The sequence below is a fragment of the Magnolia sinica genome, chromosome 18 (assembly GCF_029962835.1).
Source record: "Magnolia sinica isolate HGM2019 chromosome 18, MsV1, whole genome shotgun sequence".
Lineage (NCBI taxonomy): Eukaryota > Viridiplantae > Streptophyta > Magnoliopsida > Magnoliales > Magnoliaceae > Magnolia > Magnolia sinica.
In genome coordinates this window covers 45,780,170-45,805,460 of record NC_080590.1, presented here as the reverse complement: position 1 = coordinate 45,805,460, position 25,291 = coordinate 45,780,170, and the positions used below count along the sequence as shown (strand labels likewise).

Below are 25,291 nucleotides of genomic sequence, written 5' to 3'. Positions count from 1 at the left end.
TTCTACTAGCAAAATGAGGAAGACAAGATACAAGGGAAGCATTGCTCAAAAAAGAAGAAGAAGAAGAAGAAGAAGAAGAAGAAGAAGAAAAAAGAAGAGAAAACCCACCTCTCCTCATCACGCAACCACGAGAACTTTGAGAAACTATCCCACCTATTCTCTTTCCCATGCGAAAACATAAGAAGAAATAAATTGGAGAAAACTCTCCCCATGAGAGAGACACACACACACACATGCATCTTCTTTCCATATTGCAAGCACAAGGGAAAACCCTTCTAGGTTCAAAGTTAAATGACCATCTCTCTCGCTTTGATACCATGCCCTAACTTGGAGTTCAAGAAACTAAAGGTAAAAGGACCTTTCTGCCATGGAAAAATGCCTCTCACTTAGCATGCAAAAAATGTTAAATTTGCCCTTGGAAAATGCCCCTCAACCAAAGCCAAGGTGATTCGCCATTACATACATCACAACCATTCACATCCGTCACTTCAGATGCTATTTGACTAAATGTCGTGGTTGTTGTACTCGCTTCATCATTGGCCCAACCTCCATCATCAATGATTATGCCATTTGATTTGCGATTTTGTCTACCATTCCCACAGTCATTTCTTGATTCTAAACCCCTATGTTGTCATCATTAGCTCCGCTGATGGTCAGCTTCAAATTTTGCTCTCGTTGGCATGAGTCGAGTCTCCTCTCGAGTACCCCCAGTAGACTAATCGGCCATTGAATCAGCTTTGTCCTTGTCAAATATGTAGTGGTTTGGCCTATGAGATCATGCCTAAGTTGTTTTGGGGTGGAACTAGGTTGTGGTTTCACATTTATAAATCTTGCAATTATGTAACTTTGCCAAATTGGCATGACAACTCAAAACACGAGAAAAGTTTACTCATGTCTTGGAGCTCTAGATAGACAGTTTTTGACAACATGGCCATAATTTCCTATTCGGAGATTTAGATTGACTGATCTTGGATGTGCTAGGAAGTCCTATCAAATGGTCATCCAATCATTCTAGTTTGATGATTGACAGCTAGATTAGTAGTTGTGGGGCTTTATAGTTGACTGAACTGTTGTACAGTTCTGGTCGTAAGTATGTTGCTCAATTTGTTCTTCATGTAGGGTGAAATTCCACTAAGGAGTGACTGTGTGGGGTGTGTTAAAAAAAATAAAAAAATACTGTTGTACAGTTCTGGTTGTAAGTATGTTGCTGAATTTGTTCTTCACGTAGGGTGCTGATTTTAGTAAAATTTGTTTGTTGTTATTGTTATCATTATTATTTTGTGAGTTCTTCTTGGACTCTAAAGGTTTGTGATGTGTGGAACGTAGGTTTTTTAGTTTCTCTAGATTGAAATGCTGGTGTCATCCAAAGTTGAGGATTTATCAATTTTGTGATGTGTCACATTTTGCATTCAATTTGGAGAGATTTGTGATTAAATGATGGGCTGGGTCATCCTAAGAGTGTGCTTGGATTGGTGAAGGTTCAGATTGGTTCTTAGGCTGATGGAAATGTTCTGTTCTACTTGTTTGGGAAAGAGGACCTCTTGCATCATGAGTACCACCTTAGCCTTTCTCACAACAATTTGAAGTTGACTTTTAAATGGTTGATTGGAGAAAGTTCTGCAATCAGCTGCCCACCAGATGTCAACCCTCTTTTTACCTGGGCTCTTGGAACGGCACATGGTAGACTCTCAAAGTAAGAACATAGGAGGCCTAGCCTAGCTAATTAGGCCAGGGATGCATTTCTGGTAAAAGGGACAAGAAGACATTCTTCCTAAAACCTATTCAAGGAGAAGTTCCCCTACATTTGGGACAATCTCTACGTGCTCATGTAATTTGCTTGAGGGGATATGTTAGCGCATTTATTTATAGTTTGTTATTTGATTCTTTGGTAGGGATACTATTGTCTTCAATAATAACTAGCTTAGGTGCAAGTATTTTAATAAATTTTGTAGTTTATATACCACTGAATCTTGTCTCATTAGTGAACTAACAAGGCTATGATCAATGGCTATTCTTCCCGAAGTCAAAACTAACCTGCATGCACACTTTCCAATCATGCTCAGCAGGTTTGGCTGGCACTGCATGCTTACAAATTGTACTATGTTGAATGTATAAAATTATTACTACCAATTGCTGATGCGAAAGTTTTAGTCTACAACTCATTCCAATTCAATAATGTTCTGTTGTTGTTGTTGTTGTTGTTTTTTATTGGCTTTCTAATAGTTTTAGGTTTTCAATTCATCTGCTTCTAGTCATTATTTATTGATCCTCATTTAGATGGATGTATCTTGCAGCTGCCACCCATATCTGTTGGGAATTCTCTATTGGATTTGGTTGTGATTGGTTGTGGTCCAGCTGGTCTCTCCTTGGCTGCAGAATCTGCTAAACAAGGCTTGAGCGTTGGCCTTATTGGGCCAGACCTTCCATTTACAAATAATTATGGTGTATGGCGGGATGAATTTAAAGGTATACTCTGTTTGAATTGGTAGTAGGATCAGCTATGAACTCTTTATTTAATTTTCCCCTTGAATTCATATACCTGGCTTCAGAATCAAATTAGGGACATGTCAAAATGCTAGCATTTAATTTTGAGAGGCTCTTCTATTTATCATTTCATATTTGCTGCGAAACTACAGCATCACATATTGTTAATTGCCGTTGTACTTGTACAGGAAGTATGTCCTCTTGTTCTTTTGTTTACCGTTATGAGTTTTGTACATCATTTTGAAGACGCCACCTATATTTTTCTCCATTGTTATGAAGCATACAAAATTTATTGATAGCTCGTTTCGATCATATTTTTCCATGTATTTTCCCCTAAATGATATATATATATAGGCTCCTTATCTTATTGGCATAGTTGTTGGCATCTTTTGATTAGTGCTGTCAACGGGACATGCATGGAGTTGGCCATGGCCCAAATTTTGATCTTTTCAGACCCAGCCAATTTGAATTTTGATTTTTCGTGGCCCGCAACCGGCCCATGATAGCCTTAGTTTTTATTGTTGATGTGCATTATCAAGTAGTGTTTTATGCCACATGTTTATGCTTTTGTGCCTAATCATCCACAATGCTTTCCTTGTATTTAGTACCATTGAAATTTGTTCTTTCCTAACATAATTGATACCTTGTGATTTTTTGCATGCCTAGATGTGAATGGCTTAGGCCCACTGGTCCAGAAGCTTCTCAAACTCAGGCATTGACTTCTCTAGTTAGATTGGGTCTGATGTGTCTCTAGTTCTTTCAATTAGACCAACTTGTGATCCAGATCCCACTTCCTAGCAAGGTATTAAAAAAGGTTACATGACGGCAGTTATGGTCATTACGTAATGGTGATGGTAACCGTTATGTGTTACGGGGCTGTAATGACTGTTACAGAAAATGGCCCATAACAGCCATTGTGGGGCCGATACAGTTCTGAAGGGAAAAAGAAAAGAAAAAAGGTCATAGCGGCACCTTGCTTCCTAGCTGTTTTACTTGTTAACATTTTGAAATAGATGCTTCTCCACTCCCGCACCTGAATCTGTGGCACTTCTCTTCACATTTGTGCAACTATAGGTAGGGATGACAGAGGAAGAGGCAATCAGATGAACCTAAAAAATCATGACCTAAAGCTGATCAACAATCAATGTAGCTAAGTTGACTGAATAATGCGTGGGTGTTTGAACTCGCTTGAGAAACAGTTGCAGTTGTGAACTGGGCAGTAGATGCCTTGCTTTTATTTGGAAATGTAAATTGTTAAAAAACTGGATATTTGCATCATATGGATGTGATTTCTTGGCAGGCCCTAGAGGAAGTAGCGAAGTCCCTTTTTAATGAGTGTTGCCCTGAATTGATTATGTAGCATTTTAAAACAGGCAGATACTTAAGCCTAATCTATTCAGCTATCAACCCGTTTATAACTTCTGCTTTTGTTTCAATACCTATCTGCAAATTTCTAGTCGCAGTCCCCATTGTTTTTGGTCAGCGGAAGCACTGAACCACTTTATGTGTTTCCAAATCCAGAACCATTCAAGATTTCACGTTGTATAAGCATAAAATATGATTTTGATTCCACTTGACAAGAAGACTCAAAGAGGGTCTTTGGCATGCATAATCCAGGAGAAAATTTTAAGAGATTGAAAATAACTTTAGAAAACAATTTTAGCTTGATCTTATTGGATCTTGAACATAAAAACTTCCTGCAGCAGAGAAAATAGCAAAGAAATGGAAAAGAGTATATCCACAAGAATAATGGAGTAGAGAGGGAAAAATAACTTTATTGATATCAAACTTTGGGCCTGTTTGTTAACACCGAAGAAAATCATGAAATGCGGAACTCAAAAAGCGATCTACATTAAGAGTTGTTTGTTTACGTTGAACCTGGAAAGCACTTCGTGATTAAGGGTGTACACCGAGTCGAGCTGGCCTCAGCTTGACTCAGCTCAGCCACTAGCTGAGCCCAGCTCGAACTTGGCTTGGCTCGGTCCTCGAGCCTGACTGGCCAGCTCGGCTCGGTTCGGTCAGCAGCTCGGGCCAGTTCGAGCCAAAATCGAGCCTTTGTGGCATTTTCACAAACGCGTGTAGGGCACTTTCAGCTTCTCACTGTATGTAAAACAGCAACAAGTATTTCATCAAACACCTTATAGGCAACATCAAAACCACGGAAAAATGGTATTTGTTTCATATACATACCTTCCTTGCCACTAGCCGACATTGAGTCATTTCATCAAACACTTGGTGAGCAACATCAATATCAAAGTAACCGAGTCACCGAACTAGTTCGATCTGAGTTTAATTCGAGTTGGGGTTCGATTCGAGTCGAGTTGAGCTCGGGCAAGCTTGAACTCGGTTCGAAAAATTTTTCGAGCTCAAAAAATCAGCTCGACTCGGCTCGAATTTAGGTTCAAAGCTTTTTCGAGTCGAGTCGAATGAGCTAACTCGGTTCGTGTTCACCCCTATCCGTGATCCCCCCCACCAAAATCTTTTCCACTAAGGAGGCCTGGCTTTATGGTGAATCCAGAATGCGCTCCGTAAACTCTTTAAAAAAAAAAATACACAACCCAACTTTTAACGTGTAGCACTTCTCTGGGCCCACCATGATTTATGTGTCAGATCCACATCGTCTATCAACTTTTCCAGATCATTCTAGAGCGTGATCCCAAAAAATGAGGCACATCCAAAGCTCAAGTCGACCACACTACAAAAAGCAGTGGGAATGGAACAACTACTGTTAAAACCTTCTTGGGGTCCACTGTGAAGTTTATTTACCATCTAACCTCTTCATAAGTTCACATAAACCGGGATGAAGGGAAAACACAAAAATCAGCTTGATCAGAGCCTTCTGTGGCCCCAAGAAGTTTTCAATGGTAAGCACCTAATTCCCACTGGTAGTGTGGCCCACTTGAGCCTTAGATCTGTCTGGTTTTTTGCCTTATTCCCTAAAATGATATGGAAAAATGGATGGATGGTGTGGATAAAACATATACATCACAGTAGGCCCCACAGAGCCCTTTACAGGACCGTTCATCTCCAGCTAGATCCTTGAGAGGGGGGGGGGGGGGGGGGCAGTGATTCTTCCCACTGTTGAAACATTCAGAGGGCCAAAGTATGCATAGTAGCCTTGATTTTTGATGTTCTTTGCAATCAGTTGCAAAACATGATGTATGTGAGGAATGTCTACCTTCGCCTAAAGGGAATATTCGATTCCCAAGTTGCTGCCCAGGTACAAGCCCTCGAGAGTAAATTGTATAACACGAAGCTACAGGAGGACATTTTTGTTAGCGAGCATGTGGTAAAATTGTTTGAGATAACTAACGAACTTGAAATGATTAGGGCTATCAACGAGGAACCACATTGATGAATGCAATTCTCATGTCTTAGACGCCCATCTACACTAGATTCATCGACAACTACAACATGAATGATCAGAAATACTCAGAGACAACTCCATACATAATTAATGCTCTCTATAAGGTCAATAACGCTAAGCATGAGAAGTCGCTAGTTGCACACTTGACTGAGGGTCCATCTGGTAGCAAGCCCAATCCCAAGAAACATAAGAGAGGCAAAGAGCAAGGGGATCAGGGTGACGATTGCTCACTCCCCAAGTATAGGGTTGTGATGTAGTAATAAACTCGGTGAGACCGAGGTCGAATCCCAAGGGACTGAAACCTGTACGTAATCTGAAAGTAACCAGAACTAGAACTAGAATAAGATGAAATCTAAATCAAGTGAGTATGAGGGAATAATGGTGAGAATATTAATCTAAAAATTGTGAAATTTAAAGGTAGGAAACTAGGGTGCCAAGGATCCACTTGTAGAGATCAGGGAGATCCACGGTCGATTCATGAAATCAACTGGACTTCGAGTCCCATCTTCATCCAGTTGGAAGATATAACTTGAAAATCAAATCTGAACGTCTTTTGATCTAGTTTTAAAGAGATAAGATTGAAGTAAATTAGAATGGATTCCATCACAAAACCATATCTATGAGACAAAGCAAACAACAGAATTAAACCGATCTACAGTCAATCTAAGAGATGTATGAACGGTAGGAAGGGTGCCATCATCTAACCATGCCCAGGAGACGATGGTAAACAACAGGGCTTCCTGACTTCATAATCACAAAAAGGAAAAGGAAATACTCAAGCCATCGCAGATCTATTGTAATTTCAGTCACAACAAACCATTAACAACTAAAAGCATTCCTTAATTATCAACTAAGATCAAATTCATTCAAACATAAGAATTAGTCCCATCACTCCACAAGCTTCTCCTCTTAGCCCTAGCTAAGAGGTTCAACCCAACATGAATGGGCTGGATCCCTTAAACAAAACAAAATAAAAATAAAAATAAGAAGAAAGAAAATAAAAACAAACTCTACTCTCTCTTGTGCTCACGTCCCAAAGGATGGATTTTGATCCCCCTCCCCGTTCTCTCTCTCTATCTTTCTTATAGGCACGGAAGACGGTGGAGAGAGTCAGCTTGGAGAACCGACCTCTTTACGCAAGGCACGCAGCAGAGAGGCGGTTTGCGCAAGGAGCGAAAACACCCTGCTTTTGAACTCGGTTTGCGCGACCGACTGTCCAATTATTTCGAAACTGACATCATGGATAGGGTATTGGCCTCCCTGTGGACACATTGGACGGTCTGGATCACTCAAACGATTAACGATCGTGACCCACTACTCGCCGCAAATCCCGGACTCGTCCGGACGCGGAAAACAGGGCCTGCGCAAGATGGGTTCGCTGTTGAAGTCGGTGGGGCCTACTTCGATTTTGTTTTGAGAAATCCACTCCGTCCACCGGATTCTTCTCAGAATTTCGGTCAGAAATGACTGCTTTTGGATTGCTTTTGATGTGGTCCACTGAATTAGTCATGTTGTAATTGTTTTGAACGTTGCAGGGCAGTCTATTTGTGGCCGCTGTGGCCGGCACGTGCGCGTGTAGGGTTACACACGGTCAATATCGGTTTGACCTTTTTTTACCCCTCTGCATGATGGACGGTTCAGATTGTTCATATGGGCCATGATGGTGGTCCACCGGCTTCCGCAAAAGAACCTCCTGCGTCGGTTGCGGCAGCAGAAACGACAATTGCCGTTTTTGAAGGCTGGAAGTCAGGTCAGCGTACGCTGACCGACTCCCCTGGTTCGGTGCGCATCTTGTGCACGTGTGCCGTGCACACTCATGCCGTGTACATGGGTCCCACTGTGATGTTTTGGTAGATCCGCTTCGTCCATCCATTATGTCATATCATTTAACTCGTCAAGACCAATTTTGAAGCATATCCGGATAACAGGTGGGCCCGAAATCAATAGTTTATGGGCTGATCTGTCCGTCGGGTCACTTCCACAGGGATCCAATGGTTGAAATTTGATGTGTACAGTTAATCTATGCTCCTCAAGCCATATATGAAGTCTTGAGTTGAACAGATGGTGGAAACCGTGTGATCTTGCGTTCTAGCTGACTTTCAAGCCACTTGAGCTTCAGTTTCTTGATTTTCTCGGATCTCTGGCGTGTAAATCCGTCGATCTTGGTTCCCTGGGGTTCGTCCCTTGCCTTGGTGACTTCGGAGCGTTAAATCCATGCTTTTAGTACCCTGTTTTTCAGTCCAAGCTCCTATTTTCATTTTATAGCACAAACACAATTAAAGTAGGGCATTAAACGGTATCAAGTTCGTAAAATCAGGTAATAAATGGGGTCTAATATGCAATATTTGACCCTCAACAACAACCCTACAGGAGCAAGAGGTTTTTTGCTGGTAGATAGGGTAGGGGAAAGCGGAAAGGAAAGGGCAATTAGAACAAGAGTGGTTGTTGGCATTACGGGAAGTTGAGTCACTTCAAGAATGAGTGCACGACCTACAAGAAGCAACTAGCTTGGGAGGCAAATGCAGGAATGACTCTCTCCTCTCACTTTCCTAAGATTCTAAGGATTGCTTAACATGTTATCTAACAAATTGCTAAACTATGACTATGTTGATGCAAAGACTCAAAAGGGACATGCCGGAAGGTGAAGACATGATGAGTGTGTATAGGCCAGGAGCAGATGAGCAACTTTGAGGACTAGGAGCATCAATGTAGATCACATGATAGATTTGGTTTAGGGTTTGTGATCCAATTTACATACTATAGTTTTGGTTTAAAAACTAGCTGATTACTGTTCTTTTAAGAAACTGTGGTTTAATCATGTGAGATGTGTCAAACAACCACTTTCTCTAAAAGCTCGAGCTGTTAGAGGATGGTGTATCAATGTATATCAAGGGACTTTAACACTCCCCTGCACGTGCGGAGTGGAACTCCGCACGGAAACAAACTAGGCAAGGGTGGAGGGACACAACTCACACCCAAGTGGAGGGACATTCACAACTCACACCATAAACGGCTCCTCGTGGGAAAATATATTAATTGAGGCATATTTGCCGCTCCCAGGATTCAAACACTTGACCTTCCACTCTGATACTATGCCAAACAACCACTTTCTCTAAAAGCTCAAGCCGTTAGAGGATGGTGTATCAATGTATATAAAAGGACTCTAACAAGATGATTGATTTTGATTCCTCGTACTTTATGTTTTACTATGGCCATGAGATGTGTGTGATTCATGTTATAGATGTGATATGATTGGATACTTACACTCTCTGAGGTGAATCTCGTGTCAAGCATTGAACATTATATTCCATTCATTCGCCTTAGATGGATATGATGCACTACACACATAACTCCATCATAGGACATGCAAAGAATAAAATGTCTTAGTGAAAGATCGGGATTAATGCCTCATAGGGATGTCTGGATGATGGAACTAAGTGAAGTTGCTCCAATCATTGTTCACATCCCGATCCTTGTGAAAGGATGGTAATCACCACCCACGTGATAGGTGATGGTGATGTAGAACAAAGCTCTGGTTGTGTCACTTGGTGATACTTTATGAATCACAAAAGAGACATATTCCCACATGACAAGTGGTGTGATTGTGAATGAATGACAAATTGATCTCACCTTGATAGTGAGCATTGAGCACTAGGGATGAGATGTTGATCACATTGTATGTGATGGAGGGATACATTACTAGTATTTATGTTCCTACCATGGTAAAGGTTGGTTTTGGGTGTTGCTTAGATGAGCTGACCTAATAGTATCACTCAGGGACAGAAGTCAAAAGGCATAGTTGGCTTGCTCAAATCCGATCCCTATAGCAAATTGTTTCTTAATTCTAGACTGGATAGATATTGGATGAGACTAGAGATGTGAACTCTTAATCAATGGGAGGAAAAAGTACATTGTAATGACCCTGGTTTATTGCTCATAGTGAGGATGTTCATGTTAGAACGACCTTTGTTTATATATGACTCTAGATCCACTTATATGGATGCGTGGCTTCTTGTGGGGGTGTCAATATTGGGTTGCTTATGTCACTCTCATGGTAACACTATCTGGTTTAGCATGATACATGCTGGTCAGTTCCATAATAATTGTGGATGCACAAGTTTACTCTCTCAATGGATCATGTAGTTCTTTAGTGAACTTGAATAGTCAAATGACCGGGTTATGGTCATGGGATAAATGCATGCTATAGATGCGACAACTATGGAATTGCTGTTATGCGCAACTATTTCTACTTTATTGTTAATTGCATATGTTAGACAGTGGGACTTACCATTAGAGGACTTGTATGGACTTTCTTGAGAGGACCAATGTGACTTCTCAATCCTCTCGGGTAAGAAGTCCGGTTTGACATTTGTGCTTGAGGGATTTGAGCATAGATTGGTTTTAGGGCAAGTGAGAGATTGTTGAAGTTGTGCCCTGGAAAACCAATGTGACCAATCCATTGACCATTTGGATGTGATGTTGATGATCTTAGCTGTAGACCATGATGACCAAGTGCCCTGGATAGATAGATTAATATGCCGTAGTTAATATATGGACACTTCGTAAGGGCCGGTTTGGTTTTCCAAATTACACTATAATTGGCTGTAAAGACATCATAATAACTTCTTTACATGTATTACTAATCATTGGAGCAGTATCGGGATACTGCTTTCCCACGCTTGTTGTTTGAAATTTTCAGGGTGTAATAGACAATAACTCTATGACCAGTTGTTTGGAAATACATTGTACTAGTCACGTCAGTCTGTTAATAGGCTTATGGTGTCCACCATTCCAGTTATACAGCTACTCAAAACACCTGTTTGTTTTTTTGAAACAGACTGTTTATGTTTGGGAGGTTACAAATGAGAGCATCGGACCACTCAGGGTCTTATACGACCAGGACCCAAATCCAGCATCCTGACGTCCATCTGCATATAGTGGACAATGCAACAGCATAGGATCTAACTATTCTCCATACCTGTGTATTTTATCTACACAGAGTCAACCTGTGATGAAAATGGATGAACATGGAGATCTGCACACTATCATGTAGAAGGGTATTGATAGACCATATACCCCTGATAGTAGATGTTGTAATATTAGGTATCCCGGTTTACCTGAAAGAGCCATCCATTATGTATTACAAGAACATGAAAGTCCAAAACATATTATGCCCAAAACAAAAAGAGTGTCAACGATGCAAACTAAAGTCGAAAATATTGTCCAAAACATTCCAAAGAAAAAAAGCCTTTACAGCCAAACCTACATCAACCTAATTAAACAACCACTGTGCCCAGCCATCAGTACCGCCAAGACATGAGGTGAATGGTGAGGATTAGAACCAGGCAGGCGAAGATAATCATAATCAGTGCCGAAAGTGCATTCATTGTATCTTCATCAATGTCCTCCCGCATGTAGTTCCCACTAGCAGATGGACAGTAAAAGGATGGTCCATGGAAAGTCGGTAGAGGATTCATGGGAGCGGTCACAGAACGCCGTCCAAACGTGGACCCGCTGCTGTCACGATCCTCCTGCGTCTCAAGTGTGGATGCATTTGTCACATCCATACTGTCGTGAAATTCTTTCCATTGAAAGAATGCCTCTGATGTGGATTTGTATCCACGGAAGCGGGCCATCGAGTATCCCTCCACTTGTTGACGACATTCCTCCCAGTTATGGTAGACACCTGACCGGCGTCTATTGAAGACAACGTAAACCTTTTTAGGCATCTGCACATATTGAGAAATATCAGTGGTGTGTTGCTTAAATATTGTAGGAAACATAGAACAACAATATGAAATATGGCCTTTTGCATTTAGAGTAGAGAATACTTGAGATAACCATGAAGATTACATCATACCTGATATTGTGAGTAAATAGACCTACATAGTTAGTACGTACCCTATGCAGATATAAGGAGCATAGTCCGACATAATATGAAGGTTACGTCTAAAGTAAGAGCAGGTAATACAGGTTTTTAGGCAGTGAGGAATAAGCATTAACTACAGGCCCGAATCCAAAAACGTGACAGTTATCATCAAAAAAATATACAGTCATCCAGCTGCTTCTCAGCACTGCTAGCAGTAAAACAGTATAGCAGAAAATAAAAATAAAATGCATCCAGCATTTCAACAGCTAGTATACTTCACTAGCTCATTTAGAAAACCCAAAATATTGTCAAAAAAACCAAATGACTGACCAGCCATATCAAGATAATATCCTAAAAGAGAAGATTAGTGGATAAAAGATCAGTCAAAAGACTGATCTGGTGCAAGTATCATCAACACAAAGTCAAGCCTCATGGACTCAGGAAGCGAAAGAAACGATGCAGATTGTTGTTCATCTTTGGACATGATCCTTGTTGTGCGTACGACTTCGTTATTTATGAAGCCATCAATCTGCTCGATTGCAGATACAATTTGCTCCATACGTATGATGTCTTTCCCTTTGTGTAATGTTATTGCCAGGGACTTGACAACATCTGCCACCTCACTCATCCCTTTGCCAATTATGTCGCAAGGGCGTTCTAATCTGCCTCTCTTCCTAGAATTGATTGTGCTGCCCGTGTTGATGGAGTTGTTGTCATTATGATTCAGACTTCTATTTGCAATATGCGCACCGTCATGACTTTGAAATGAGCATTGGATGTTATGTCCACTATCTCTCACATCGTCACTTGACAGAACAAGTGTATCGTCATTAAAATCAACCGATGATATCAGTGTAACATCGTCATCGTGATACTTTCTCGTACCCCTTTGTGTATGCATATTTCCAGTCGAAGCACGAAGTCCAGTAGCTCGGTTACTTCCAAATAAGAACACGAGGTCATCGTACCTTCTTACCGATTTCCCCCGAACATGTTGGGCATAGGGATGTGACTATTGACAAAGACATAGAAATATATTGATTAGTACACCTCAATCGAGTAGTTTTGGACAATATAAATGATAAATGAAATTATCAATCTCACCCGTATGTAATCATCCCAGACATCATCTAACGCAGTTACGAACTTCTTATCGTCATCCCAACCAACCCACTCGTGTTTAGGGTGTCCCGAATCTCAAAATACAACCTCTTTAGTGTTCGCAGGTGATTATTAACATGCTTCTCCACAACTAATATCCTTAGTGCATTCCTAACACTTTCCACAACTATTTTATAGGTTTCCTTTTTAAATCCGTTTGCACTCTTGCAGCCGTTAACAACCACGTCCATCAATGTATCGATGAGACAATCATCCATTTGGTCGGTCCAGTGCATAACACCACCTGACATAACGTTCTCATCAAGCAATTTCGATTTATATTTGCGTAATGTCCTTCGGGGTGTATCACACCGACCTTGCCTAGAATGTTTCGTTGGTGTAGTTTGGTTGTCCTGCCTATTTGGATTCATATCATCGTCATTATATACTTCGATAATCTAAAAATAGCACAATAAGCATATTTAGTGTAACGTGTACAACCAAAGCATCTAGGTCATGAGGATGCATTAATTTACAATAGCTGAAATATAATACGTAAAAACTGAAGATAGTATATAGAAATGGGGATTTTCATCATTACAATCATCCAAAAGTATATAGGGATCTTCTACCACAGGCCGTCTAGGCAAGACAGTATAGTCATGTGATGATATTACCTACTGTAAAAAGTCAAATTACAATTCAAATTTCAAACTATACGACTCACGGGATGAGATTCGTTCCATATCCTAGTTGCAATATTGTCTCGATATGTCGCCCATTCGTCCTTCTTATATTGTGTCACGTTAATATTGCATGGAGATAAATCTATACTCTCCAATACATCTGTAGATGCGATTTCATCTTCTACCAAACTATCTCCTCCAGATATACGGATGAAGTTGTGTAAAACACAACATGCGATGACTATCTTCACTTGCGTGAGAAGGTTGTATGGCGGAGCTGATTTGAGGATTGGAAAGCGAGCTTTCAATACTCCAAAAATTCTCTCTATAACGTTTCTTAGTTGAGCATGTCGATAGTTGAATAGTTCTTTCTTATTGGAAGGATTGCGGCCTGTGCGATACTCATTGAGGTGGTACCGTACACCACAGTAAGGAGCCATACATCTCAAAAAATGAGCGTAACCAGCATCAATTACGTAATACTTACCTACAATTAATTACGATAAATTATCGATCTAATTGTGTGACAAATCGAATTATCAATTGCCTGTCAGACAGTTATAGACTCAGTACCTGCAGGTATATAATAAACCGATCGATGGAATGTATCAAAACACTCTGTAAGACGCGTGCATCATAAGTTGATCCATCCCATCCGGCGAGCATATATACGAACTTCATGTCAAATGTACATGCACCCAGCACGTTCTGAGAAAGTACCCCTTTCCTGTTACGGTAAGTTGCACTTTCTAATGCCGGTACATAGGCGGGTATATGAGTCCCATCAATTGCACCAATGCAGTCCTATTTTCACCATGAATAATCAGGAAAACAGATAAAGTATATGACATTGCGCAACATTGCATAATCTGATTTTAATATACCTAAAAGTAATCATTCCAGTTAGGATTGACTAGGATCTCGACTGGTGTATCCACACCTGGGAGTTTCACGAACTCGGAATACAATCCGACAATAGCATCCACCACTTTACTAAAATAGCGGCTCACCATTTCTCCAGATCTTATAAACCGATGCCCAATGACACGGTTTCTAACATTATGTCCTACCATGTGAAGGAACATGACAAGTTGTTCCTCCATAGATACATGTTTTCCGTCTGGAAGTAGATTTCTATCCCTCATAAACGAGCATAGGTTGAAGAATGTAGCTTTGTTCATTCTAAGTTGTACTTCACACTCATTGTCACCCGCTCTAATAATCCCATTTATTAGCTTCTTTCTTTCAAAGTCTCTAAATCTGAAGGGTGATTTAAATAAAATATTATTGCAATATTCACCAACTGCAATTGTTATAGTTGCTGCAGCAACCGTAGCTGCAAAGGCAGCCAATTCGTCCTCCGTTCATCCATGTGCATCCATGTTTTGTTGTTTTCTTGTATAACACACCGACTGTTCGGTTGATTCAGCAGCATCAAACACATCAATATTCAGCACCAATTCCATATATCTGGTCTAGGGAAATTTGAAAGGTTCAGTCTATATTTGGTATCCTATATCTTCTTAAATGAAATTATTATATTGGTGCTTCAGTTCCTAGTCCAAATCATACGTATTTCCAAGCTGTCAATCGAGAGACTGTCCATTAGACCATTCAGGGTGAGGTTGAAGTTGTTGTCAACTCCGCACTAGGAAATGAGTCGTAGTTTTCTTCTATATAGGTTCATTGACTGGCTTAGAGAGACAGTCAGCCAAGGGGGACGAAAATGTTGGGGTTGTTTAGGTTCTACATGAGGTGCATTTGAATTGTGTGCAATCAGACTTAGCATGTTCAGCTAACGCGAGCATGAGATAAAGGCCACAATTGATAGGTAACTATGTTCAAATAGTAGAACAAATATCTGTCATGGTTGATAGCTGTCTCAACATGTTTAGTTAACCATGGCAAAGATAATATAACAATTGATAGATAACCATGTTCAGATTGTAGAACAAATATCTGTCATGGTTGATAGCTGTCTCAGCATGCTCAGTTAACCATGGGAAAGATAATATAACAAATGATAGGTAACCATGTTCAGATTGTAGAACAAATATCTGTCATGGTTGATAGCTGTCTCAACATGTTCAGTTAACCATAGCAAAGATAATATAAAAATTGATAGATAACTATGTTCAGATTGTAGAACAAATATCTATCATGGTTGATATCTGTCTCAGCATGTTCAGTTAACCATGAAAAAGATAATATAAGAAATGATAGGTAACCATGTCCAGATAGTAGAACAAATATGAGTCATGGTTGATAACTGTCTCTATTTGTTCAGTTAACCATGACAATGATAATATAAGAAATGATAGGTAACCATGTCCAGATAGTAGAACAAATGTCAGTCATGGTCGATAACCGTCTCTATTTGTTCAGTTAACTATGGCAATGATAATATAAGAAATGATAGGTAACCATGTCCAGATAGTATAACAAATATCTGTCATGGCTGTTAGCTGTCTCAGAATGTTCAGTTAACCTGAGCATGAGATGATGTAAGAAATCACCCCAACACACACAGCTGAAATCAGTCCCATCCATGTTCAGTTAACCAGAGCATGAGATGATGTAAGAGATTAATTAGCTAGACGGACATCTGAAATCAGTCCCAGCATGGTCAGTTAACCTGAGCATGAGATGATGTAAGAAATCATAACTACACACAATAAAAATCAGTCACGGCATGTTCAGTCTCATCATGGCTCTGTTAGAACAACAAATGAGAGCTACACACACAGCTGAAATCAGTCTCAGCATGTTCAGTTAACCATGGCATTATACGAGTGACAAATGATAGCCACACACATTACAATCAGTCTCAGCATGTTCAGTTAACCATGGGAAAGATAATATAACAAATGGTAAGTAACCATGTTCAGATAGTAGAACAAATATCAGTCATGGTTGATAGCTGTCTCAGCATTTTCAGTTAACCATGGCAAAGATAATATAACAAATGGTAAGTAACCATGTTCAGATAGTAGAACAAATATCTGTTATGGTTGATAGCTGTCTCAGCATTTTCAATTAACCATGGCAAAGATAATATAACAAATGCTAAGCAACCATGTTCAGATAGTAGAACAAATATCTGTTATGGTTGATAGCTGTCTCAACATGTTTAGTTAACCATGGGAAAGATAATATAAGAAATGATAGATAACCATGTCCAGATAGTAGAACAAATATGAGTCATGGTTGATAACTGTCTCTATTTATTTAGTTAACCATGAAAATGATAATATGAGAAATGATAGGTAACCATGTTCAGATAGTAGAACAAATATATGTCATGGCTGTTAGCTGTCTCAGAATGTTCAGTTAACCTGAGCATGAGATGATGTAAGAGATTAATTAGCTACACAGACATCTGAAATCAGTCCCAGCATGGTCAGTTAACCTGAGCATGAGATGATGTAAGAAATCATAACTACATATACAATAAAAATCAGTCACTGCATGTTCAGTCTCACCATGGCTCTGTTAGAATAACAAATGAGAGCTAGACACAGCTGAAATCAGTCTCAGCATGTTCAGTTAACCATGGCATTGTAGGAATGACAAATGATAGCTACACATAGCTGAAATCAGTCTCAGCATGTTCAGTTAACCATGACAGAGATGATATAACTTCTGATATCTACACACACAGCCGAGCGAGTATCCCATGGGCCTATTGGACTAGGAATGTATCAAGGAAAGAGGCATGCAATGAGTATATTCATTGTGAAAGTAGAAGAAGGAGAACATAAGGCCTATTTGGTTGTCAGCACCCATATGATGGCCGACCATTTTTTGTTTTACAGGATCAATGTCAAACATGTGGGCCACAAGTGTCTGAAACAAGCCAGAACAGGACATCAGCTTCTATTTCATAAACGAATTACTAACTTACTCACGGTCTCCAGTCATTCAACAGAGCCACATGACTTACCTGTTCTGGCATTGCCGTAGCTGCTGGCGGGGGGTGGATGTCAGTCGTAGACGGTAGAGGATATTTCTGCATGATAGAGTAAAAGATTAATTACCGTAAATGTTAAAGAAAAAATATAGTGGAATAAAGGGGTGAAATAAAGGGGTTTTCAACCGAATCATAATACATATAATACCTAAGTGGGGTATTGGAGAAGATGTTAGTAGAAGAAGGCAGACGGATCAGGCCATGGAGATTGCAATGAACATCAAAATCGAGTGACGAAGACGACAAATGGAAAAGATGACATTCCAAAAACATGCAATGCAAGTGGGATCATGGAAATGGTAAAATGTTAGATGGCAATAGACATGCAGTAACATGCAAGCTACCGAATAGACGGACATCAAGCTCAGCGTGTGATCTGGATGAAGATGAACAGGAGCAATACATTTGGATTAAAATGCATTTTTCACTGTTTCAATACCTGAGATAGTATGGAAATAGAGGATGCGCAAGCCGCCGATGACCGCCAAGATGAAAGCCTTACCACCAAATAGCCATCGAGCAATGAACAATCATTCAGAGGTTTGGACAGTAAACACAGGGAAGAAAGAACTGATGATAGGCAAAAGATATCTGGTAGAAGGGTGCATCGTTTACCTGGCCTGAGGTCGAATGCTCTGTTACTGGACGAGTGCGTTGGTGAGTTCGGAAGAAAAGGGCTTGCTTTTGAATTTTAAAACATGATATCAGGGTGTGTAGCACGATCGGTGCTCATGCGGACCACCGAACTGACGGTGTCAGTACCATCAAATGCGAACTACCGTCTGCAGGGAGTAGTAAAATCCCGTCTCTGCAAAAGGCGTCTTTACCGCCGTTTTGGACGCTGTCAGAACTGCGTCCGAATTCAGGATTTTCAAACGCGCGGCTTGGTGTAATGATGACTTTTTACCTCCAAATACCAATAATTGGAAAAACCAAACAAGCCCTAAATGTACATAAATATGGGTTAAGTAGAGGATGGATTCTCTGGTTGTCCTTGGAAGCTTGGGATTGGACACAACAATCATTGACCAAGGGAAAGTTATAGTCAATGGACTTCAATACTCTCTTATACCATGACCTTCTAACAAGTTATAGGACAGACCTAGGGTTTATTGTCATCATTATAATGGGGATTGATGTTAATCAAGATGGAAGGTCTCCACCACCGGGCACGACTTTGAGTCGGTGTGTCTTTGCCCTACCCCACATGAGAGTGTGAGTGTACCATGGATAAAAGATCCTAGTTTGGACCTATTGGGCACTTGCATTGGTGGATCGAGATCAAGTCACTAGTATGGGAAACCCATTTGCTTAGACTATGATTAACTTGTGGGCACACTAAAATGTGATTAATCCTTAGACATAAGGACATGCGAGGGTTAGGTTCTTCGTTATATATGCTTTGGTTCGCTTTACAAGGTTATCGCATGGCCAACAAAAGTTCCAGCAAAAAGTTTGTGTGGTTGGGTGCATCTATTTGTTGGATTTTTACGCCTTGGAAAACCAATGTGAGCCCAATTCACAAACCATGTGGACGTGACAATGATGATCTCAACTGTAGATCATGATGACTAAGGGTCCTAGATGGACAAATTTCTATGCCTTAATATGTGGCGGTGCCTTAAACGTGCATGAACATAAGTAGAAGAGTGACCCTCTGTGATGAGGACATCACGTCACGTACACCCTTACGTACGTATCAGAGGAAGAGGCGAGCTGCATCGATTTCCCTGTGGCTAGGCGAGTACCCGTGATCGTGCTAAAGACCCCATGTGCATGTGCGAGCATTTAGAAGATCCCATACTGGGAAGATGCACATGGGCTGCTTTATGGAGTGATCCAGATCGTTGGATCGAAGGGGCACGACAATCGGGCCATTGGATTGCATAGATCACATGATTGGGCCTTTGATAGTTGATCGTCCACATCAGTTTTAGACTTTATCATATTTTAAGATTTAGTTTTTGATTATTTTATATTTGGACACATTACGAGTGTTGCAGTTGATTTTATTTATACTAGGGCTATTTTCGTTAAAATTCACATGATAGGGTTTTTTATTTTTATTTTTTTTATTTTTTAATGTAATTTTTGAAACTTCTTGAATCTATAAAAAGAGGGGTGTGTCTGACTTCTCTCCCATTGAATTTCGTGATTAAAAACACAAGAGAAAAGCTCTTGCTTTCTTCTCCCATCTTCATGTGATTTGCAGATACTTCTATGTGATTTGGAGTGAAGATTGGTGCGAGGCTAATCTTCATCAATGGAGGTGTGAGGTTTTCATTTTTCCCCACACCATCTTCTCTTTTCTTCTCCATCAAGGTATTTTTTTCGAATTCTTATTTCTCCCATCCCAAATCTTCGTTTTCTACCAAACCCAACTTTCCCATACCCATCCACAATCCAAACTCTAACCCTAAACCTAAAATCCCTAATTTTCCTACTTTCCCAAAATTACCCAAACTCTAATTTTCACCCTAGGTTGTATTAGGTTTCCTATTTTGAAATAGACTATACCCTATACTAATTGGATGTCCCTACATCCATTAGATCTAGTTTCTTTTTATTCAATGATCTTGTATTAAGATGTTGGTACCTTGGGTCAGGATTATGCATGATTTTCAATTGATTTTCATGCTATTTGTGATGAATATAGCAACGTTTATGTTTTTTTGTTATATCTTAATTCGGTTACTTAATCTCACATGTTACTTAATTCACTCATCGGTCCTGCATCACTCTGGTTGTCCTTGGGAACTCAATATTGGACATTACGGTCACTGCCCAAGGAAAAGTCATGGTCCATGGATCTCAATGCCTTGTTATACCATGATCATCACGGGTTTTAGGATAGAAGACCTATGGTCATACATGATGATATGATGGTCATAATCTGTGAGGGGACTGACTTGGGTCACATTGAAAGTCCACACCACCAGGCATGACTTGCCATCAGTTTGCCTTGGCCCAATCCCATATGGGAGTGTAAGTGTGCCATAGATACAGGCAATGTTTTTAAGTATCGACAATATCGGCTGATATTTCCCTCAATATATCCCACCCGTGCAATACGAAACACATGAGTAGTGGGATATATCCCACATGTTCGATCCAGTGAGCATTTTCGATTTTCGATCATTTTTTTTCTTCTATAAATCATGTTAAATCAGTGTCAAATTGTTACAAATCTATGATATTTTATGTTTTGCATGAAAAATCATGGATTTTGAGCGTCGATTTTGAGATTTGAAGGAGATGGGCCGAGTTGCAGAAAATGAAAAAAATCAAAATCTCAATTTCTTGCAAATCGGTTGTAATCTTTGCGTCCAAACATAAAATCAAATATGTATGTAACCTAATTTGGTGATTCTTCTTTTGCTTTTGCATTTATTGCTTGTGTTTTCACACGTCTTCTTACATTTATAAATTATATGAATAAACTTTGAATATACTTACATCAATTCAGATAGACAACACATAGATTAAGACCCCATACAAAGAAAACCTATTATATGCACTTGTTTTTTTTTTTTTTTTTAAATTAAATAATTTTTTAATTTATAAGTGTGTATTAATGTCTTTTTTAACAATCACTGAAGTTTCATTAAAAAATTCGACCAATTTCTCAAATTTTTTTCCATTTTTCCAACAACAGTGATACATTATGCGATACAACCAATATATCCCATGCGATAACCGATACGTATCCATATCCAAAGGGCGTGATACGTAATGCGATGCCGATATTTCAAATACTGGATATAGGATCTCGTTGCACCTATTGGGCACTTGCACTGGTGGATCGAGATCAAGTCACTAGTCTAGGAGGCCATTTGCTTGGACTGTTAGACTTGATATGTATTGGAACTTGATAAATCCGTAAACCTAAGGATGTGTGAGGGTCAATGCTTTGATTATATGTGGTTTGGCTCACTTTCTGAGGCTACCATGTGGCTGATAAAAGTGGGTGTGGCTGGGTGCATCAATCACGGTCCATTAATCCTTGCATGAGCCAACAAGGGATACACTCAAGGTGTTCTGTAACGGTAACAGTGGCCGTAACGGCCACCACCATTACCTTTATGATGCGGGGCATAACGACTATTATGGCCCCGAAATGGCCGTTACGGTCTCTCTTCTTTATTTTTTTATTTATTGAAAAAAACCCCGAAAAACCTATATGTGCCCCACAATGTTGATTAAAAAGTATGAAAAACCTGTATATGTCTCGTAATAAACCATTATAGAACTATTATGGCCTTTATAGGGGAAGTAACGTACTGTTAACTGCAATTATGGGTCATTTTTTTTTTCCATAACGGCTGTTATGACCGTTATGACCCCGTAACGTGTAACGGTTGCCACTGTTACCTTTACGTAACGGCCTTTACGGCACACCATGGATCCACTACATCGCGCGCATTCTTCGTTCAGGTAAAATCTAAAATAGTCATCACTTGGATTTTGGGATTTTTGAAGTCAAAGATATCAAAGATGGAGATCCTAGAACTTAATTAATAATATGGAAATTTGAAAAACATTTAACTACGCTGCACTTCCAAAATTTTCCAAATACTATTAAGGCTTGTTGATCATTACATGGGCCAATCCACTGGTTTCCTAAGAACACATTTATGGCATAGATCTAAGAGATAGGTTCATCAGGTGGTTTTTTCACTGGGTCCAACACTTAAAAGGTTTTAAAAGACTGTAAATGTTTTCAACCGTTAAACTTTTGTTTTGACAGTTAAAAATGTTTTCTTTGCACTTGATGATAATATGATGGTCCACCACTTTATTGGCATGGGCGATGGGTCGTTGGTGGATGGCCATGGCAATGGAACGATCAAATCAGATATATATGCATCGATAAGGCAGTTTTACATGATTCCATTCATGTAGGGACTATGGAAAACTGTAGGGTGGCGGAGTACCATAGCTAGTGCATCCCTGAAACCCTAATCCCCCTTTATAAATAGACTCTATCCCAGAAGGAAGAGGTACCCCACATGAATTAGAGAGAGACAGTGCATAGATAGAGAACTCCATCTCTCTCATCATGCGTGCATGAGCGTGGGATCCACCTGCATGTGGACGTGCATCTCCTCAACCCTACATTGTGGGCTGACGTGAGGGCTCTCCACTTTCCTTCAACTGGGATTGATCAGTGAGGAACTTCTTAGTTTAGAAGAATGGCATCGACAGGTTTTGAGTTCTTCATCACTCCTTCGGTTCAAGTAAAATCTAAACTGATAATCAAGATTTTTGGGTTTTAGAAATCTGAGATTATCAAAAGCGTGGATCCTTACTGAACTAGTTAAAATCTGGAGTTCTTTAAAAACATTAAATTCCGCTAAGTTTTGAAAATTTCCAATACATAATCACCAATAAAATCTAAAGAACATACAAAAAATAAAATAAAATGTGAATGTGTCCAACAGGTTTGATAGGTGCACATAATCTAACATATTGAACTAAGTTTCCCTTGAGATTTGAGGAAAAAATTTGTTCGGTTTGTCAATAAGAGAGGAGTCTTTGAAATTCATAACTAATCTATAATTAAGCATTGTTCCCTTTAAATACACACACGCGCGCGCACACACACACACATAAAGACTGCGAAAGTGCCTCTATTGTATACATGACTAAATGCCTTAATCTGTAGTACATACTTTACAAAAACAGGATCAATAATACAACAATAATACATATACCAACACTATAGTCCTCCATCTCCGAACATTTCCGACCACGTGCATTCCAATAGAATAACATGCATTGACTAAGATCTCATTTCTTATCCTTTCGTTAGTTTTGTAATAATGTGAAGTGCCTTTCCTAGATCCATTTTGAGATTCTCCTAGCTACTATGACTGTTTACTTAAGTTGAAGATAAACATTTTCTCTTTCAGGTCTTGGGCTTGAAGGCTGTATTGAGCATGTTTGGCAGGATACAATTGTATATCTTGATAGCGATGATCCCATTGTTATCGGCCGTGCTTATGGTCGAGTTAGTCGACATTTGCTACATGAAGAGTTATTGAAGAGGTAAGGACAACTGTTTGCCCTAAATATTTTGCATGTTTCCAGCTCATTTTTGTTTCATGCCTGGGAAATTTAGTGAGACCTGATGCCTACTAATTTTCTCCAGGTGTTTCGAGTCTGGTGTTGCATACCTAGATTCAAAAGTGGAAAAGATCATTGAAGAAAATGATGGTAATAGTCTTGTTGCTTGTGAAGGCAACACTATGATTCCTTGCAGGTGCCATCAGATACACTGAACTACCACTGAACTTCGAGCAGTATAAGTTTCTAATTTGTTGCTGCCATTATGACAGGCTTGCTATTGTTGCATCTGGAGCAGCTTCAGGGAAACTATTGCAGTATGAGGTAGGTGGTCCTCGTGTCTCTGTGCAGACAGCTTATGGTGTGGAGGTTGAGGTAAGACATGTCTAAATTATGACAATGTTTTTGTGGTTCATTATTCTATACAAAACTCACATTGCACAAAATGTTTCAATGTCATCTTACTGTATTTTGATATTACTATTTATATAGCAATCCCTTTCCCAGTGTTCGAAATATCGGTATCGCACAATGTATCGCACCCTTGGGATACAGATACGTATCGGTTATCGCACGGGATATATCGTTTGTATCGCGTAGTTTATCGCACTTTTTGGGAAACATGGGGAAACATTGGGAAAATGGTTGAATTTTTTAATGAAACTTTGGGGATTGTTAAAAAGGCTCTTAATACACACTTTTAAATCATAACATCTCAAAAAAAAAAGATGCACATAATAAATTTCCTTTGTATAGGGTCCTAAGCTATGCGATGTTTAACTGAACTAACGCAACTATATTTAAATTGAATGCATGATATTTATAAATATATCAAAATCAGATAGATCCCCCACTCAGATGGGCCACACCACATGAAACAATGAGATTTGATGCCAACACTAGGTTAGCAATTAGGGGCCACCATGATGTGGACCTTCAATCAAAGCCGTTAATCAGGTGTAACTCATTAAAATAAAGAGAAGGTACAAAATTCATCTTGATAAAAGAAACTCAGGTGGGCCTCACGACGTGAATTTATAATTTGGAAGAAGTTTTACATCGTTCCCATTGGTGTGGCCCACAATAGTTTTTTAATCAGGCTTATATTTTGTATGTACGGATCATCGGATGAACAGTAGATATTACATTTACAGCATGTTTTACCCTACAGAGCTGTGATTGTTTTATTCCCAGCATGTTTTCACTTCATACAGGTGTGTATATGAACGTATCAACAAGTCGGATGGAAAGTAAATGACATGGTGGACCCTGAAGTGACGCACCAAGTTCTGTGGGGCCCACCATGATGTATGTGTTGTATCCACACCATCCATCCATTTAGAGATATCATTTTAGGCCATGAGAAAAAGAATGAGTCAGATCCAAAGCTCGAGTGGACCCCACCACAAAAAACAGTGGAGAGAGTGACGCCCACCATTAAAAATTTGTAAGGGCCACGAAAGTTTTCAATCAAGCTAAAATTTGTTTTTTCCTTTCTTTCATGTCTGTTTGAACTTATAAACTATAAACAGGTTGGATCTCAGATAAACATCATAGTGGACCTTAGGAAGGTTTCAACGGTGGGCGTCCCTCTCCCCACTGTTTTCTGTGTTGGGGTCCACTCCAGATTTGGATCTAACTCATTCTTTGTCTCATGCCTTAAAATGATATACCCAAATGTATGGATGGTGTAGATACAACACATACATCATGGTGGGCCCCACAGAACTTGGTGCGTCACTTCAGTA

At 39.7% G+C, this 25,291-nt stretch overlaps 1 protein-coding gene across 1 annotated transcript in view; it reads left to right on the top strand.

The window, feature by feature from the left end:
• The window catches only part of LOC131232602 (lycopene epsilon cyclase, chloroplastic), a 56,254-nt gene that overhangs the window by 1,221 nt on the left and 29,742 nt on the right, over window positions 1-25,291 (top strand). The window contains exons 2-5 of the mRNA XM_058228946.1: window positions 2,295-2,466; window positions 23,390-23,525; window positions 23,629-23,739; window positions 23,816-23,918. Of these exons, the coding sequence (XP_058084929.1) occupies window positions 2,295-2,466; window positions 23,390-23,525; window positions 23,629-23,739; window positions 23,816-23,918 (522 nt within the window). The remainder of the gene's footprint in view (window positions 1-2,294; window positions 2,467-23,389; window positions 23,526-23,628; window positions 23,740-23,815; window positions 23,919-25,291) is intronic.